We start from the raw sequence: 15,984 nt of genomic DNA, 5'->3' as shown, positions 1-15,984 counted from the left end.
TCTACACTTCTAAGGCCACCATCATCATTCCGTGGAACTCGATTCCAAATTGTTTGCACGTCATCACCAAAATAATGAGATGCAAAATTGGTAATTTCATCAATCAAGTATGCTTCACATATGGAACCCTCAACTTTAGCTTTATTGGTCACTTTCTTCTTCAAATAAAACATATACCTATACCATTTCTGTCAATTAGTTTATTTTTAAAAAATAAAAAGTGAATAAAATTAACATAGTATGAAAACATACCGTTCAAATGGATACATCCATCGATATTGAACTGGTCCACCAACTTTTGCCTCATAAGGTAGATGTATCGTCAAGTGTTCCATGGAGTCAAAGAAGGATGGAGGAAAAATCCTTTCAAGTTTGCAAATTATTTCGATTATATTCATCTGCATTAACTCCATGTGCTGAGCATTTAAATTTGTTGAACAAATATCTCGGAAAAATACGGACAGTTCAGTTAATGCCTCCCACAGTGGCCTAGGTAAGTAAGGTCGGAAAGCGGTTGGAAGAAGTCTTTGAATGAAGACATGACAATCATGGCTCTTCATCCCTGAAACCTTACATTGTGCCTCTTTCACACATCGTGAAATGCTTGAAGCATAACCATCAGGAAATGATAATTCCTTCATCCATGACAAAACTTCTTGTTGTTGTTTCTTGTATAGACAATAAGTGCCTTTAGGTTTGTAAAGCCGACCACTCATATCTTGTTGCAAATGTAAATTTGGCTTCTGACAATACAATTGAATATCCAACCTAGCCTTTAAATTGTCCTTACTTCTATTCGGACAATCCATTACTGTATAAAAAATGTTGTCAAAGACATTTTTCTCAATATGCATGACATCAAGATTATGACGAATCAAATTTGTATGCCAATATGGAAGCTCCTAGAAAATGCTCTTCTTCACCCAATTGTGCTTAACACCAAAGCCAGGAATTTTATCATTATATGATGAACCTCCATTATGTCCCTCAGTATACTTGGACACTTCATTTAACATTTCCAAACCAGATGGACGAGGTAAAGGAGGAAGCCTTTCAATTACTCCTTTCAAAAACTTATCATATTGAAATCTATATGGGTGGTCCATGGGTAGGAATCGTCGATGACAATCAAAAAATGTAGTTTTCCCCCTATTTTTTAATCTAAAAGCCTTGCTATGCTCCATACAATAAGGACAAGACAGATTTCCATGAGTACTCCACCCCGATAACATGCCATATGCTGGAAAGTCACTAATGGTCCACATCAAAGCTGCCGTTAATTGAAAATTTTCCTTTCTGTATACATCATATGTTTCAACACCAAAAAACCACAAATTCTTTAACTCATCAATCAAAGGTCTTAGAAAAACATCAAGCTTTTTACCCGGATTCTTTGGCCCAGGAATCATCATTGTCAAAAACATGAATGGTCTAGTCATGCACTTCCACGGAGGCAAATTATAAACAGTCACAATTACTGGCCAACAAGAGTATGTATTTGAAGACATGTCAAATGGACAAAACCCATCAGTGCACAACCCTAACCGAATATTTCTCGGATCTGATGCAAAGCTTAAGTGGACACGATTAAACTCCTTCCATGCCTCCCCATCAGATGGGTGCACCATAACCCCATTATCAGACTTATGAAAATGATGCCATGTCATATCTTTGGCATGATATGGGGACATGAATAGTCTCTGAAGCCTTGGTGTTAGAGGAAAGTATCGGAGTTGCTTCTCCGCCTTATTGGAACCTTTACTAGTTGGATTTCTAGGTTTGTATTGTGAACTTCCACAAAAATCACAATTTATTTTCATTGCATCTGCCCCATAGTATAGCATACAGTAATTAGGACACACATCATATTTCTCATAACCAAGTCCAAGTGGCCGCATAAATTTCTTGGCATCATAAAAATTTGAAACCAAATTTTCATCATTAGGCATGCAACTTTTTGTAAAGTCAATGAAATTGTTGAAGGCATTCTGAGTCAAATTTAAAGTTGACTTCATATTAAGCAATTGTACACAAGCAGATAATTTGGATTGCTTGGTACACCCATCCCACAACGGCTCCTCCGCAGCTTTCAAAAGCTTAAAAAATTTAGTTGCATCCGGATTTGGAATTTCTCCTGCTACCACAGGACTAGACACATTATCATTGTAGAATGCATCACCCAACCCCACTGCATCCATAACCATATTCCTATATGGATTCTCTAGACAAACATCATTAACAACATGACTCATTCCAATCGATGAAGGTCCAGCCAATATTGGTTCTGCAACATAAGGCTCCCCATGTACAGTCCAATTTTCATAACAAGGTAAAAAACCTTTTGTCAATAGATGTTTACAAACATCATCTTCCTTTAAAAACTTTTGATTTTTGCACCTCACACAAGGACATCTAATTTTTCCCCCAGATATATTTTTATCAATTGAAAATACAAAATTGATAAATCTTCTAACACCGGTAATGTATTCAGGACGAAGGCGACCATCCATAAGACGACGATACATCCACGATCGATCATCCATGTTAATCTAATTAACATGACAACACCAATAAGCATTTTTTGAAATAAGCATACTTCTTTAACTACTAGTACTTAAACAATCTTTTAAAATAAAATATGTTCGGTTAGTATTTTATATTTTCATTTATATTTTCTAACTAGTGACAGAAGTAGACTTTTAGATTATGTTCAGTTAGTATTTTATACAGCATAAATGGGTGATGAAAAAAAAATATTTAGTTGAACAAATATTAAATAAATTTATCTTTATAATAGTTTTGGAGTTCATTTTTTTTATTGGTCCTTCTAACTTTTGTTACCACCTCAAGTAGTTTTTTTTTTATTTGGATCATTTTATTTTTATTGGATCCATCAAACTTTTTATTTTTATTCGGATATTTTTTGCTCAACTAATAAATGGTAAATAAAATCAGAAACATGCGAGGTAATACAAGATTAAAGAATTTTTTTCATTTTTTAAAAAAGAAAAAAATGCAATATAAAAAAAAACATAATTTATTATGTGTTACAATAGTTACTCACATTTGTATCTGTCTCTTATCATATACATTGTATCTATCTTTTATGTCATAGTGAAATAATAATTAAATAATAATTATAATACTAGTGGATGAAAATATAAATACATTTGTTCTATAAATTTTTTAGGCACAATCCAATTTAGTTGATTACAAGTTCTACACGGACGAGCAATAAATATTGTTAATATTTATGGTTAAGGCAATCACCGAATTTAAAGAATACTATTAGTCTCTTGGATGAGGATTTGTTTTTGTATTATGACATTTTAAAAAAAAGAATATCAAATTAATATTCTTATATTTTAAAATAATTTTAATATAACAATGTTAAACAAATTAAAAAAATTTAATTTAATATAATTTCAATTAAAAATCACACGAAATTATTTAATTTGCGTGGGTATACATGTTTTCCACACGTAATTATAATTGCAATCACCGAATTTAAAGAATACTATTACTCTCTTGGATGAGGATTTGTTTTTGTATTATGACATTTAAAAAAAAAAATCAAATTAATATTCTTATATTTTTAAATAATTTTAATATAACAATGTTAAACAAATTATAAAAATTTATTTTAATATAATTTCAATTAAAAATCACACGACATTATTTAATTTGCGTGGGTATACATGTTTTCCACGTGTAATTATAATTGCAATCACCGAATTTAAAGAATACTTACTTTTTCGTAAAACTCCTAAAAGTGGTTTTGCATTTTTCAAAGTGTTGAATAACAATTTAAACATTTCCTTCAAACATCAATATCTCTCACCCATTTCTCCCATCTCTCCCTCAAAATCCGATCAACAAAATTCAATATCAAATTCAACATATTTCAAGCTGTTTCAACAGAATTCATATTTTATCAATTATGTTGTGCATATAGTAAAAGGAATCAACTTTTCCATCATTGTAATGTAAGTATTGTTATTTACCACACACCTAAATGTGTAATCATGTTTCTGAGAGTTTGATTGTACTCAATATAGGATGTAATGAAAGAAAATCATTCCATTAGTTTTCTTATACAAACTGTCAATATTGTCCCAATGAAAGGCAAAGTTCCAACTACTTGAAAAGATTACAATAAGCATGCCCAACATAAAAATTACGCACGATATAATTAAGCAACCATGTAAAAATGGAGCAAAATAGACTTACCTAAGCCCCAAGAATCAATGGCACAAGGTGGAGGTTTTCTTATTGCAACCCAATCAGATGTAGCATATTGTGATCCAATAAGCCATTCATATTGCTGGAAAAATAAAAAACATAAACAGTATGTTACACACATGTAGTTATAACAATTGCTAGTCTTTAAAACAAATTAGTGCTTTCCTCTCTAATCCTTTATCCTTTGTGTGATTGGAAATGGATCTATACTAATTAGTGCTTTGCTAGAACTGACTTCACAGTGTAAACATCAAGATCCCATCTTTTATATTCATTCCAAACAAGATCATGACCTTGAGAACCGAAAACAGCAAAAGAGTGTCTAATATTTCCAATTTCACAATTTAAATGGTCAAGTCCAGTGACCTCACAGCACTTGACCCTAGCCTTTTCCACAAATAATTCTAACAAGCCCATGCGATTGCTTGTAGTTTGTTAACTGATCCTATATCCACTGATAATGGCTAAGCAAGCAAAGATTTTCACCATCAGTTTGCATCATTCACACAGAGAAACTCAGCTAACTGACTAAAAAATGAACCATTGCACAATGCTGGTGCATTTTACATGTATCATTACAGACAAACCTGCTAAAAAACATGCGATTGTTTCTGCAATTACACAAGTTGGCTCCAAACAATTTGCTACTTAGTTCATGCAACAATCAGAGTCATCTAAAACATGGAATGTGGAAAGGAAATAACTGAAAGTGTGAATAATTTACAGACAGTCTGAAGGTCCAGACCACAAAGTAACAACTGCTGGATTACGTATTTTAGGAAGAAGGATGTGTATTTCTCAACAATGACAGGGAAGTGAACTTGTGCCATTTCAAAGGTTGATGTTTAAATAATGTTCTTCTTTTGTACCAGCTTTTCACATAACAGAACATACGATGAAACTCATGCATTGCCACAACGAGAGGCCTAATTATTTGATACAAGGAAGCATTTACACGAAATTGCTAAAAGGAAGTCAGTAAGCCCCAAGAAAAGAAGGGAAGAAGAAGGATGAGGTTACTGTGGCAGCAAGCAACCAGGACCTAGGATTTCAATATCTAAATGCAATTATATCATGTAATTAATGTGCTAAGCTGCTTGGTAGATTCATAACACTATTCTAGTACATGTATTCAGTAAGCTTATTAAATAGATTGATGGTAATCCAAAACAACAATTACTGCATAATCCAAAACAGCAGCTGTGTGGGAATATAAAAAGGATATGGTGTAAATTATAAATAAGAAGGAATCACAGAAAATAAATTCTTCAATTAATAAAATTTATTACTAGCCATTTCATCAATTCTTGAACTGTTAAAACATAAAAGCAGCACAACAATCATCAGTTCATCTTGATAAGGTAAATGCACTTACTGTTTGATCATAGGCATCTATTCCTTCACTGTCTAACAGTAAGAGATTGTACTGAGTTCCATCAAGGTCAGTTCTCTAATGTGGCAGTTTCTTTTGTACATGGCCGATGATTGGATGCTACTTGAAATCCACTGCTCCTGCCAAGAAGATACAATACACAATTCCACCTCTTAGTTAATAACTGACACATGAGGTCAGTTGCAGAAATGGAACGTCATAACAATTAACTCTAAAATAAGCTTCAACAAACAAAATTCCAGTAGATATTCATTGATAAATCTACTAGTGTACATCTTAGGTAAAGGAATTGTGCATAACATCTTAAACCCATCCAGTTATAACACTTGCTAGTCTTTTAAAACAAATCCAAGTTAAACTATGAAAAACAGAAAGGATATCCAAGTTAAACTATTAATTTTTAATATTTTTTTGGCACTTGTCTTCTCATCACAATTTTTTTCTTCTAAGATCTAACCTGAAAAATTTCAATCTTAAACATGATTCATTTTGAAATTTTAAAATAACTAGCATTTAATTTATAACAAGGAACTAACTTATGGTTTTCAAAAACATAATGACTAACTTATAAAATCACAAAAAATGCATAGACTAAATTAATTAACTCTAATTAACAATGGTAGCAGATGCAGAAAATGGTAACAGTTTGTATAAAAACAGTAAATGACATGTAAAAAAATTGCATGAACAAAGGAAGCTGGATGCATTAAATGATATTCCATGTAAATGACATGTAGTATAAGAGCACAAGACCTCAAAAGGACAAAGCATTAAGGAGACCATATTAAATAATAGTAAGAACGCAACACACCGCTTTCGTGCCAAGAAGAACCCAAAGGCTGATTAATTATTGAGGAAGATAACTTGATGCCACGCTTAAAAACCTAAGCCATCATATTGAACAAAGTCATGTCAGGACCCAGAAATTAAAAAAAAAAAAAAAGCCAAATAACAAAGCAAGCATTAGGTACTGTAACAAAATGAGTAAATATTACAGATTTTTATCCAAAATTCAATAGCTGAAGCATACATATAGATGATTCATATAGCCAGTTCCAAACTCCCTATTATATCTAGAATGCCTTTGAGTTGAAAAAAATAAAATAAGAAAATTGTTAAATTAAGGAAATTTTTAAAAACAGAGAAAGAATATTAAAAAAAAATAAAAGAAATTAAATAGTGAAATTACTATATTTCATGTACTAAAAAATCATGTCCCATTTCTTACATTGTTTCTCTAACTTTTTTAAATTCTCAATGTGACTATCATATTAAAAGCCTGCCACCTAAACCATTTGGTGATCAATAACGTTTCCAAATCATGCATGCTGACCTCAAGACAGGACAATCAAATGAAAACAGACAACATATATAGCTAATGTGGGAAATTAACTGATCACCATGCAAGGAGGAGGCAACCATGAATTGCAACCTCTTTCACTACACAATTCTGCTACTTATATATATAACAAGTAAAACAGCAAGAAAAAAAAATAATGAATGAAGAAACAAAAATAAAACAGCAATCTTATTAACAAAACACAACATCAACAAGCAAGTTTCCTTATATATATATAAGCATATGAATACATTCAAAACACCTAGGTGTCTGCACACAGGAGGACAAAAAGACTTGCAGACATCAAAGAACACCCAGCATCAATAATTCATACATAAAAATTAAATTGGGGGTTTTGATAAATTTTCAATTAAACATGCATAATTTCCATCAATCACTCTCTTCCAGACACAAGAATTGCCAGCATTCAATTTATGAACCGTAACCCTAAAAATTAATTTGGGGGTTTTCATAAATTTTCACTTAAACGTGCATAATTAGGATATAAATCATGGTAAAAACATTTCATAAACCTTATATTTTCAAATTAATAGCCTAAAACCATTATTCACAGTATCGGGAAAAAAAATTCTTACCTGTGTTCTTCAGTTACAGGTGAGGGAGATGGATCAACACGACAGAATAACACCTGAGATTGGGAAAGCTAGGTTAGAACTGTTTAGTGTAACTTAAATTGAAACAAAGAAAACAAAAACCATAAATTAATTACCTGAGCTATCGAAGAAAACAGTGCAAAACCTAACCCGTTTACAGAGAAGGGGTAAAACAGGATGTTCGATGGTGAAATCGATGGATCTGGTGCGATGTTGCCATGGGTCTCTGTTTTTGTTGGTTTGCAGAGAAATATTGAAACTGTTAAGATGAAGGAGAAGAAGATGAAGAAAAAAAATAGGGTTGCCGAAGACGAGTGTGAAGATGATGAACAGTTTCGGGTAAAGGAAGATGAAATCGATGAAGAGAGGGTGATTTTTGAACAGTTAGGAATCGATGTTATTAGGGACGAAGAAGGATACTGGAAGAGTGGAAGTAAATTAATTTTCAGCGTAAATGGTTGTTGGATCTGTATTTCGGTGTGGGGGGAGAGAGTGAAAATAAACGGTTCAGATTTTATGCAATCAACGGTCTACATAATTTTAACATTTTAATTTATTTTTTTTCAATTAGCAACGGAAAATCCGTTGCTAAATTCAACGTAAATTTTGCAACGGATTATCCGTTGCTAAAGTCCGTTGCTAATATTAAAAAAATAATATATGTGTAATCCGTTGCAAATCCGTTACTGAATTTAGCAACGGATAATTCCGTTGCTAAATTCAGATGCAAATGCCCCCTGTTTTTAGTAGTGAACCCTTTCTATATATATAGGTAGGGCAATATACAATAGTAATGGTGGAGGTTACCACACAAGAGTATGTCTACAATATTTCCTCTACAAGTATATTCTATAATAGTCCCAAAAAATATGTACCATAAGAAAAAGGGTACTTGTCAAATATTTTAATTTGCCACTCATGATATATTGATAAGTCTTACACTAATTTCCAAGTTTAAATTCTCGATCGGTTTTAGCCTTTACTAGCTTCAAAATTTTATTTTATGCAAATGTCATAATTAATTAAACTACAGATGGGGATTTGTTCCAATTTGATTAAATATAAGTATAGTTATTGTTTAGAAAAATAATCTGGATTTAAAAAAAAAAAACCAAGGCAATTCCTTACACATTTGACACAATATTTGAATTTCATTGAAAAAAAAAATAAGGCAATGTTTTAGACATTTGACTGATATTTCTCTGTATTAAGTAACAAATTGGTCATAGCTGGTTACGATTGAAACAAAAATGGTGGAAAAGATAACAAAATAAATTAAAAGCCTTTAAAAAAGAAAAACCCTACTCATTTGAAACAGGGGAAAAATTAAAAGCATTGATCATATAATCAATCACGTCAAAGGCACTTGATATGAATTTTAGGAAACATGAGTTGAGGGCATGCACATCTGTTAATTTTGTAAAAGGAAAAAAAGAAAAGAAAAGAAAAGCAAACCAAGGAGTGCATTAAAATCGGGGTAGATCCTCATTTATTGCTTTGAATGTGAGGAAGGGAGCAATGCAAGGGGGGAGAGCCTAAGAGAGGAATATGCGGAATCGGATGGTAGAATTTCCTTGCATGCATGGTATAAAAGAGGAGGGTACGCAGCGCATTCCAGATGTAGAAGAAGGTAGATCTCTCTTCTTAATTATAGAAGAAACGAGATTAATTGTGTGAGGGGGGAAGCTGAGGAAAGGGTTACACGATCCAAAATCACACACACAGATCAGAGATGGCTGGGGTGATGTTCATGGTTTTCCTTTGCCTCTCTGCAGGAGCAATGTTGGGAGTCCAGGGTGAAGACCCTTACTTGTTCTTCACATGGAACGTCACCTACGGCACCCTCTCTCCTTTGGGGGTTCCCCAACAGGTGATTCTCATCAATGATCAATTCCCCGGACCCAATATCAACTCCACCAGTAACAACAACATTGTCATCAATGTCTTCAACAACATTGATGAGCCCTTCCTTTTGACATGGAGCGGCATCCAGCAGAGAAAGAATTCATGGCAAGATGGAGTTCTTGGGACCAACTGTCCAATCCTCCCAGGAACCAACTTCACCTACCACTTCCAGGTTAAGGACCAGATTGGTAGCTACATCTACTACCCAACCACAGGCATGCACCGTGCAGCTGGAGGCTTTGGCGGCCTTCGCATCAACAGCCGCCTACTCATCCCTGTACCTTATGCTGATCCCGAGGATGACTACACTGTCGTACTTAATGACTGGTACACTAAGAGCCACACTGCTCTCCAGAAGTTATTGGATAGCGGGCGCTCTCTTGCAAGGCCTGACGGCGTCCTCATCAATGGCAAAAACGCTATGGGAGATGGCAAGGATGAGCCTCTCTTCACAATGAAGCCTGAAAAGACATACAAGTATAGAATCTGCAACGCTGGGCTCAAGAATACTCTCAATTTCAGGATCCAAGGCCATACGATGAAGCTTGTGGAGATGGAGGGCTCACATGTGGTGCAAAACGTGTACGAGTCACTCGATGTCCATGTTGGACAGTGCTTCAGTGTCCTCGTGACAGCCAACCAAGCTCCCAAAGACTACTACATGGTGGCTTCCACCCGATTCAATAAGCAGGTTCTCACCGCCAAGGGCATCATTCGTTACACCAACGGCAAGGGTCCAGCATCACCTGAGCTCCCTGAGGCACCAGTTGGATGGGCTTGGTCTCTCAATCAATTCCGTTCCTTCCGCTGGAACCTTACAGCCAGTGCTGCTAGGCCTAACCCTCAAGGCTCTTACCACTACGGTTCCATCAACATCACCCGCACCATTAAGCTCGTAAACTCAGCTAGCCGAGAAGGTGGCAAGCTTCGCTATGCCCTCAATGGCGTCTCTCACGTTGATCCAGAGACACCTCTCAAAATTGCCGAGTACTATGGGGTTGCAGACAAGTTGTTCAAATATGACACCATGGAGGACAGTCCACAAGCAGACATTGCTCAAGCTAAGATTGTCTCACAACCCAATGTCCTTAACCTCACTTTCCGTAACTTCGTAGAGATCATCTTCGAGAACCACGAGAAGAGCATGCAATCATATCACTTGGATGGTTATTCCTTCTTCGCAGTCGCGTAAGTAATTAATTAATTAATTAATTAACTAAACAAACGCAAATGCATGCAGTGAATGTTTTTAAAAAACTTATTGTGAATATTTATAACCAACTAATTAATTAATTAATATGCAACAGGGTGGAGCCAGGCACTTGGACACCTGAAAAGAGAAAGCACTACAATCTTCTTGATGCAGTGAGCAGGACAACCGTTCAGGTCTTCCCCAAATCCTGGGCTGCCATTCTTTTGACATTCGACAATGCTGGAATGTGGAACATCAGGTCAGAGATGTGGGAGAGGGCTTATCTAGGACAACAGTTGTATGCCAGTGTTCTTTCCCCTGCTCGCTCCCTAAGGGACGAGTACAATATTCCTGATAATACGTTGCTATGTGGCCTCGTCAAGGACTTGCCAAAACCCGAACCTTACAGCATCTAATATATAGAGCGGCTGATCCTCCATCACTCCATGTATTAACCCTTTCCAATTTGTTGCCATAACCTTTTTTTTCTTCCAATTTTTTTTTTTCACCAGACAATTGTTCTGTTCTTTCTCCCTTTCATGTAGTCAGAATAATATTGAATTCAATAAAACTTTACCTTCTGCTTCTCGTACATGTTTTCTCTAATCTCAAAGAAGAGGTCTGTCTCGGTTGATACGTTATTAATTTTAAATGTTCAAGAAAACAAACACATTTAAAAGGCAATGTCTATGATTATCTTTAAAACATTAAAATAACAATATCTTGGAGTTATAAACTATGAATGTTTTTATTTATTCAGTGTAGGTAATGATTTATCTACTCACTTGGTCAAAAAGATATATCTTATTCATTTTGTAATTTAACTAATTACTGATCTATAATTATGATAATAACTGATAATTAAATATAATTTTAAAAATATTATTGTTATGTTATCAATTGGAGTAGAAAATATTATTTAAGTAAATAGAAACTAAAAAAATATCAGTGTCCTTTTATTACCTTTTTCCTTGAAGTCTTGATAGATCTATCATCTTCAGTGTGGAACATAGATGAGGTATATGTAATTAATATATACCTTAGTTCACTTTAAGGTAGTCGGTGGAAAAAAATCAATACATCTCTCAAGAACTAATCAATAAGAACTGGATCAATTACCAAACAAACAAACAAAAAGAACAAGATCATCCAATCCTAATATCAAGAACAAAAAATCTTTAAAGAAAAAATAAAAGAAAGTGGAGAAAATATAAAATCTACGATCACAAAAACTAAAAAATCTTTTAATGATTTTACGAGAAGACAATAGAAAATTTAGTTTTATGCTACTGATGGATGACCAGTACTAGAATACATATATTCAAGTGGTGGCATCAAAACCGGAGGTATTATCAGCTATTTTTTAGTGTTACTTATCTATCTATTATGGTATTTTCTTCATAAAGCTATGAGTAAAGAAGTCATCACCAGAATTATGGCTTGTCAAATTGCTAAAAAGACATGAAACAAGTTAAAAGTTGAATTTCACGGTGATAAAAAAAGTCTAGAAAGATGCAAATTTTGAATTTCAAAAGACAGTACTTAAAGCTCTGAAGATGAAGGAAACAGAGATTGCCAAAGACTTCTAAAACATTTCAAAGATTATGAATCAAATGAGGCTATTAGGGGAAGATTTTCTTGATTCAATGACAGTAAAAAAGGTTCTCGTAAGTTTACCAAAGAAATTTGAGTATAAAATTTTCTCCCTAGAAGACTCAAAAGATTTCTCATAAATGAATCTTCAAGAGTTAGTAAATGCATTACAAGCTGTGGAGCAATTAAAGCAAGCTTACAGACAAGAAGGCACAAGTGAAGGAGCCCTTGTTGTAGTTTCAAAAAAAAGGAGTCAGGTAAAGAACTCTTACAGGAGAAATCAAAAGGAAAAAAAAGAAAAATAAAAAGGTTGACAATCAAATAACTAGTAACAAAGCAAGTACACTGAAGGGAAAGAAAGGAGTGCACTTCCCTCTTTGCAAATACTATCAGTAAACAAATCACCTTGAAGTTTATTATTGGCTCAAGAGTGCATAATGCAAAAAATGCAAGCATGCCACATTTAAAGATTTTGTAAAAGTAAGGCAGATGCAGAAAAACAAGCTCAAGTTGAAAAGAATTTAGAAGCTAAGGAAGAGCTTTTGTTCATGGCAACAATATAAGAATGTGCATCACAACCAAGGTAAACAATTCATCATGGCTTATTGATAGTGGTTGTATTAATCACATGACTATAGATTTAAGTTGTTCAAGAATTTGTATAGCAGATATTTGTCTACAGTCAAAATTGGTAATGAAGACTGTGTGAAGGATGAGGGAAAAAGAATGGTTGAAGTAGACACTTTATCGTGTACAAAATCTCTAAAAGATGTAGTTTATGTACCTAAGATTAATCAAAATCTTATTAGTATAGGACAATCAATTCAATTTGGTTACTCATTGTTTTTAAATGATGGAGTGTGTGACATTAAAGACAACAAAGGGGTATTATTGCTCAATATTAAAATGATGGATAAGAGTTTTAATGTTGATTGAAAAGAAGTCTATTTGTGTGCTTACACTATTATTGAAAATGATTATGTTCTATAGCACAAAAGCTTGAGGCATTTTAATTATACAACCTTAAAAAAGATGGCTAATTTACATATGGCCTCTAGTTTACCAAAAATATAAAAACAAAATGATATTTGTAAAGCCTATCATTTAGGAAAGCAGACCAGAAGTGTTTTTCTTGATAAAATTTTTAGAGTTTCAGTAAAACTTCAGTTAGTATACATAAATGTCTGTGGCCTTATTCAAAATGAATTTTTGAATGGTTCAAAGTATTTTTCTCTGTTTATTGATGATTATAGTATGTATTGTTGGGTTTTGTTTTTAATCCAAAGCTGATGTATTTGTTGAGCTTGTGAAGTTTAAGATACTAGTTGAGCTAGAAACATGAAACAAATTACAGATGTTGAGGTCTAACAATGGGTTTTAGTATACCTCTAGGCAGTTTGAGGGTTATTTGATGAAAGAATGGATCAAACATCAGTTGACAATGCCGTATATTATATATCAGAATGGCATTAGTGAGAGGAGAACTAGAACTTTGATGGAGATGGCAAGATGTTTGCTATATGAGAAGAAAATATCATTAAAATTTTGGGTTGAGGCAATGGTCATTATCAAAACCACCAAAATTAATTCTAACTTTTCTTTCTTTTTAAAGACTTAATTTTTTTATAATATTGTAGTGAAAGCCAGGTCGAACCCAATACAAATTATTCTAATTCTTCTTACAAGAAACTAAAATAAAGAGTAGGGATTAATAATAAAACTTAAAGAAAATTAAAACTCTGAAAAAAAAAACGCAAAAGATAATTTAGTGTTTATATACTCGGTTCAAAGAGATTTCCACTCAACGAATTAGATTGATCATCGAATAAAATAAATATTTTTTTAATTCGAGCAAATACTAAAATTCCTTTAAGCAAGGAAGATAAAAAAAATTAATTAGAAAAAGTCCGTAATTAATTCCTTAACATTAATTGAATTAAGATTGAAAACCAATTTTTATATTTGGTGACAAAAGCTTTAAGAACGGAAAACGATCAAGTATTCCAAGCTATCATTGGCTTAACGATTTTTACTTGTCTTATCCTTTTAATCTGAAAATTAAATTAACCAAATTCATTTATTTTTCTTCCTTCTTAATTCAAAACAACAATTACATATTGAAAATTCACAAAAAAAAAAACATGCCTATTGCAGAAGCTATTCAAAAAGCTTGAATGAAAAACAATAGCTTACATACCAAATTCAAACAAAATAAGTACTTGAATGTCAAAAAATAAAGTTAGAAATATCTCTTCTCACAATCTAACATAATAATGGAACAAAACTCCTATAAACCGAAAGCTAAAGTTTAGTTCATAGCAACTGGAAAGTTGAAAAACAAAGAAGAAAAAAATGTCGCCTCCCTCTTGTTTTAACCATGTTTTGCTCTATTTATTCTCTTCCTTAACTGCTGAATTTCTTCATGATTCTTAGGCTAATTATGAATTCTTATGCTACATAATTCCTTCCTTGTTTATCTAGTCCTTAGAGTTGGTTAAATCTCTCAAAATATGTGTTGAAAACAGACTCTGTTGTTGTCACAGCTCTATTGTAATTCCAACTCTACTGTAAAATAAACTTTGTTTCTAACTTGGCTTCTTGCACTACCCGACAATCTTAGCTTTATTCTTTCATTCATGACATGTTAGAGGTTTGTTCTGCCCTTTTTTTGGATCCTAAAATAAACTGTTTTTGGATCGTTTTTATGTCAGACTCTTAGCCTTTAATGAGATGTTCGACACCTAAAAAAAAGGAAACATTCGTGTTAATAGCAAATATTTTACGAATTCCTTAAACTTTGTTGATTCTTTTACAAATTCTTAATATGCTTATTTATGCTTAAAACATAGTATAAAAAACATATCATAAGAGGACTAAAAATATATTTATTGTATGCTTATCAAGCAGCAAACACAACATCCTTCTCTCTCAATCGTATGGCCACAAAAGCTTTGGAAGATAAAACTTCCTATGAAATATGGTATGGTTTTAAACCCAATGTTAATCATTTAAATGTTTTTGACAGCCCTTGTCATGTTTTGTAACTTGAAGTTAAGAGGAGTAAACTTGTTCAAAAGGTAGATGTAGGAATTCTTATAGGCTATAACACTTAATCTAAGGCCTATAAAATCTATGATTTGAAACTTAATAAGATGGTGATTGCTAGAGATGTAAAATTTTCAGAAAGTGCTACATGAAACTGGAAAATTGCTTTAACTTAAGAGGAGTAAACTTGATCAAAAGGCAGATGTAGGAATTCTTATAGGTTATAACACTTAATCTAAGGCCTAAAATCTATGATTTGAAACTTAACAAGGTGGTGATTGCTTAGAGATGTAAAATTTTCAGAAAATGCTACATGAAATTGGAAAATTGCTTTAACTGAAGGGCCAAAACAGAAGCAACAAAATGGAATGGATGATGGAAAGGATGATGATGTTGATGACAAACCATTGAGGGGGACAAGGTCTTTAGATATATTTACAGCAGGTGTAATGTTGTTGTAACAGAACCAATAAATTTTGAAGAAGCAATCAATTCAGAAGTTTGGGTAGTGATAATAAAGGAGCTCACCGTGATTGAAAAAAGAATCAAACCTGGATATTGATAAACAAATCAGTTCACAAGAAGGTAATAGGCGTGAAATGGATTTTTAAAACTAAATTAAATATAGATGGGAATATCAATAAGTACAAGGCAAGGCTTG

General features: G+C 33.2%; 2 protein-coding genes and 1 long non-coding RNA gene across 3 annotated transcripts; 1 reads left to right on the top strand and 2 right to left on the bottom strand.

Annotated features, from left to right (window-relative positions):
* Positions 1 to 902: 902 nt before the first annotated feature.
* On the bottom strand, positions 903 to 4,659 carry LOC133682851 (uncharacterized). The gene is made up of 3 exons (XM_062106394.1): positions 4,483 to 4,659; positions 4,231 to 4,324; positions 903 to 2,284 (listed from the first exon to the last, which is right to left on the bottom strand). The coding sequence occupies exons 1-3, from the start codon at positions 4,657 to 4,659 to the stop codon at positions 903 to 905; spliced, it is 1,653 nt and encodes a 550-aa protein (XP_061962378.1).
* Positions 4,660 to 5,623: 964 nt separating this feature from the next.
* LOC133687723 (uncharacterized) lies at positions 5,624 to 7,899 on the bottom strand. The gene is made up of 4 exons (XR_009841029.1): positions 7,705 to 7,899; positions 7,571 to 7,623; positions 6,447 to 6,519; positions 5,624 to 5,754 (listed from the first exon to the last, which is right to left on the bottom strand). It is a non-coding gene; the product is annotated as an uncharacterized LOC133687723 (long non-coding RNA).
* Positions 7,900 to 9,320: 1,421 nt separating this feature from the next.
* LOC133694791 (L-ascorbate oxidase homolog) lies at positions 9,321 to 11,101 on the top strand. The gene is made up of 2 exons (XM_062116489.1): positions 9,321 to 10,681; positions 10,801 to 11,101. The coding sequence occupies exons 1-2, from the start codon at positions 9,321 to 9,323 to the stop codon at positions 11,099 to 11,101; spliced, it is 1,662 nt and encodes a 553-aa protein (XP_061972473.1).
* The last annotated feature ends 4,883 nt before the right edge of the window (positions 11,102 to 15,984 follow it).

This window comes from Populus nigra, chromosome 1 (genome assembly GCF_951802175.1).
Source record: "Populus nigra chromosome 1, ddPopNigr1.1, whole genome shotgun sequence".
NCBI classification, from domain to species: Eukaryota; Viridiplantae; Streptophyta; class Magnoliopsida; order Malpighiales; family Salicaceae; genus Populus; species Populus nigra.
Note: the sequence above shows the minus strand (reverse complement) of the source record. Positions and strands in the feature narration are given on the sequence as shown.

What these genes read in the sequence shown, in the direction of transcription:
- LOC133682851 (XM_062106394.1), bottom strand. Translation starts at nt 4,659, where the DNA reads ATGGGCTTGTTAGAATTATTTGTGGAAAAGGCTAGGGTCAAGTGCTGT. An exon ending in GGGATCTTGATGTTTACACT is followed by an intron (nt 4,325 to 4,482) that starts GTGAAGTCAGTT and finishes TTATTTTTCCAG; the next exon opens with CAATATGAATGGCTTATTGG. An exon ending in CATTGATTCTTGGGGCTTAG is followed by an intron (nt 2,285 to 4,230) that starts GTAAGTCTATTT and finishes CTTATGTTGCAG; the next exon opens with AACCAATATTGGCTGGACCT.
- LOC133694791 (XM_062116489.1), top strand. Translation starts at nt 9,321, where the DNA reads ATGGCTGGGGTGATGTTCATGGTTTTCCTTTGCCTCTCTGCAGGAGCA. An exon ending in TATTCCTTCTTCGCAGTCGC is followed by an intron (nt 10,682 to 10,800) that starts GTAAGTAATTAA and finishes AATATGCAACAG; the next exon opens with GGTGGAGCCAGGCACTTGGA.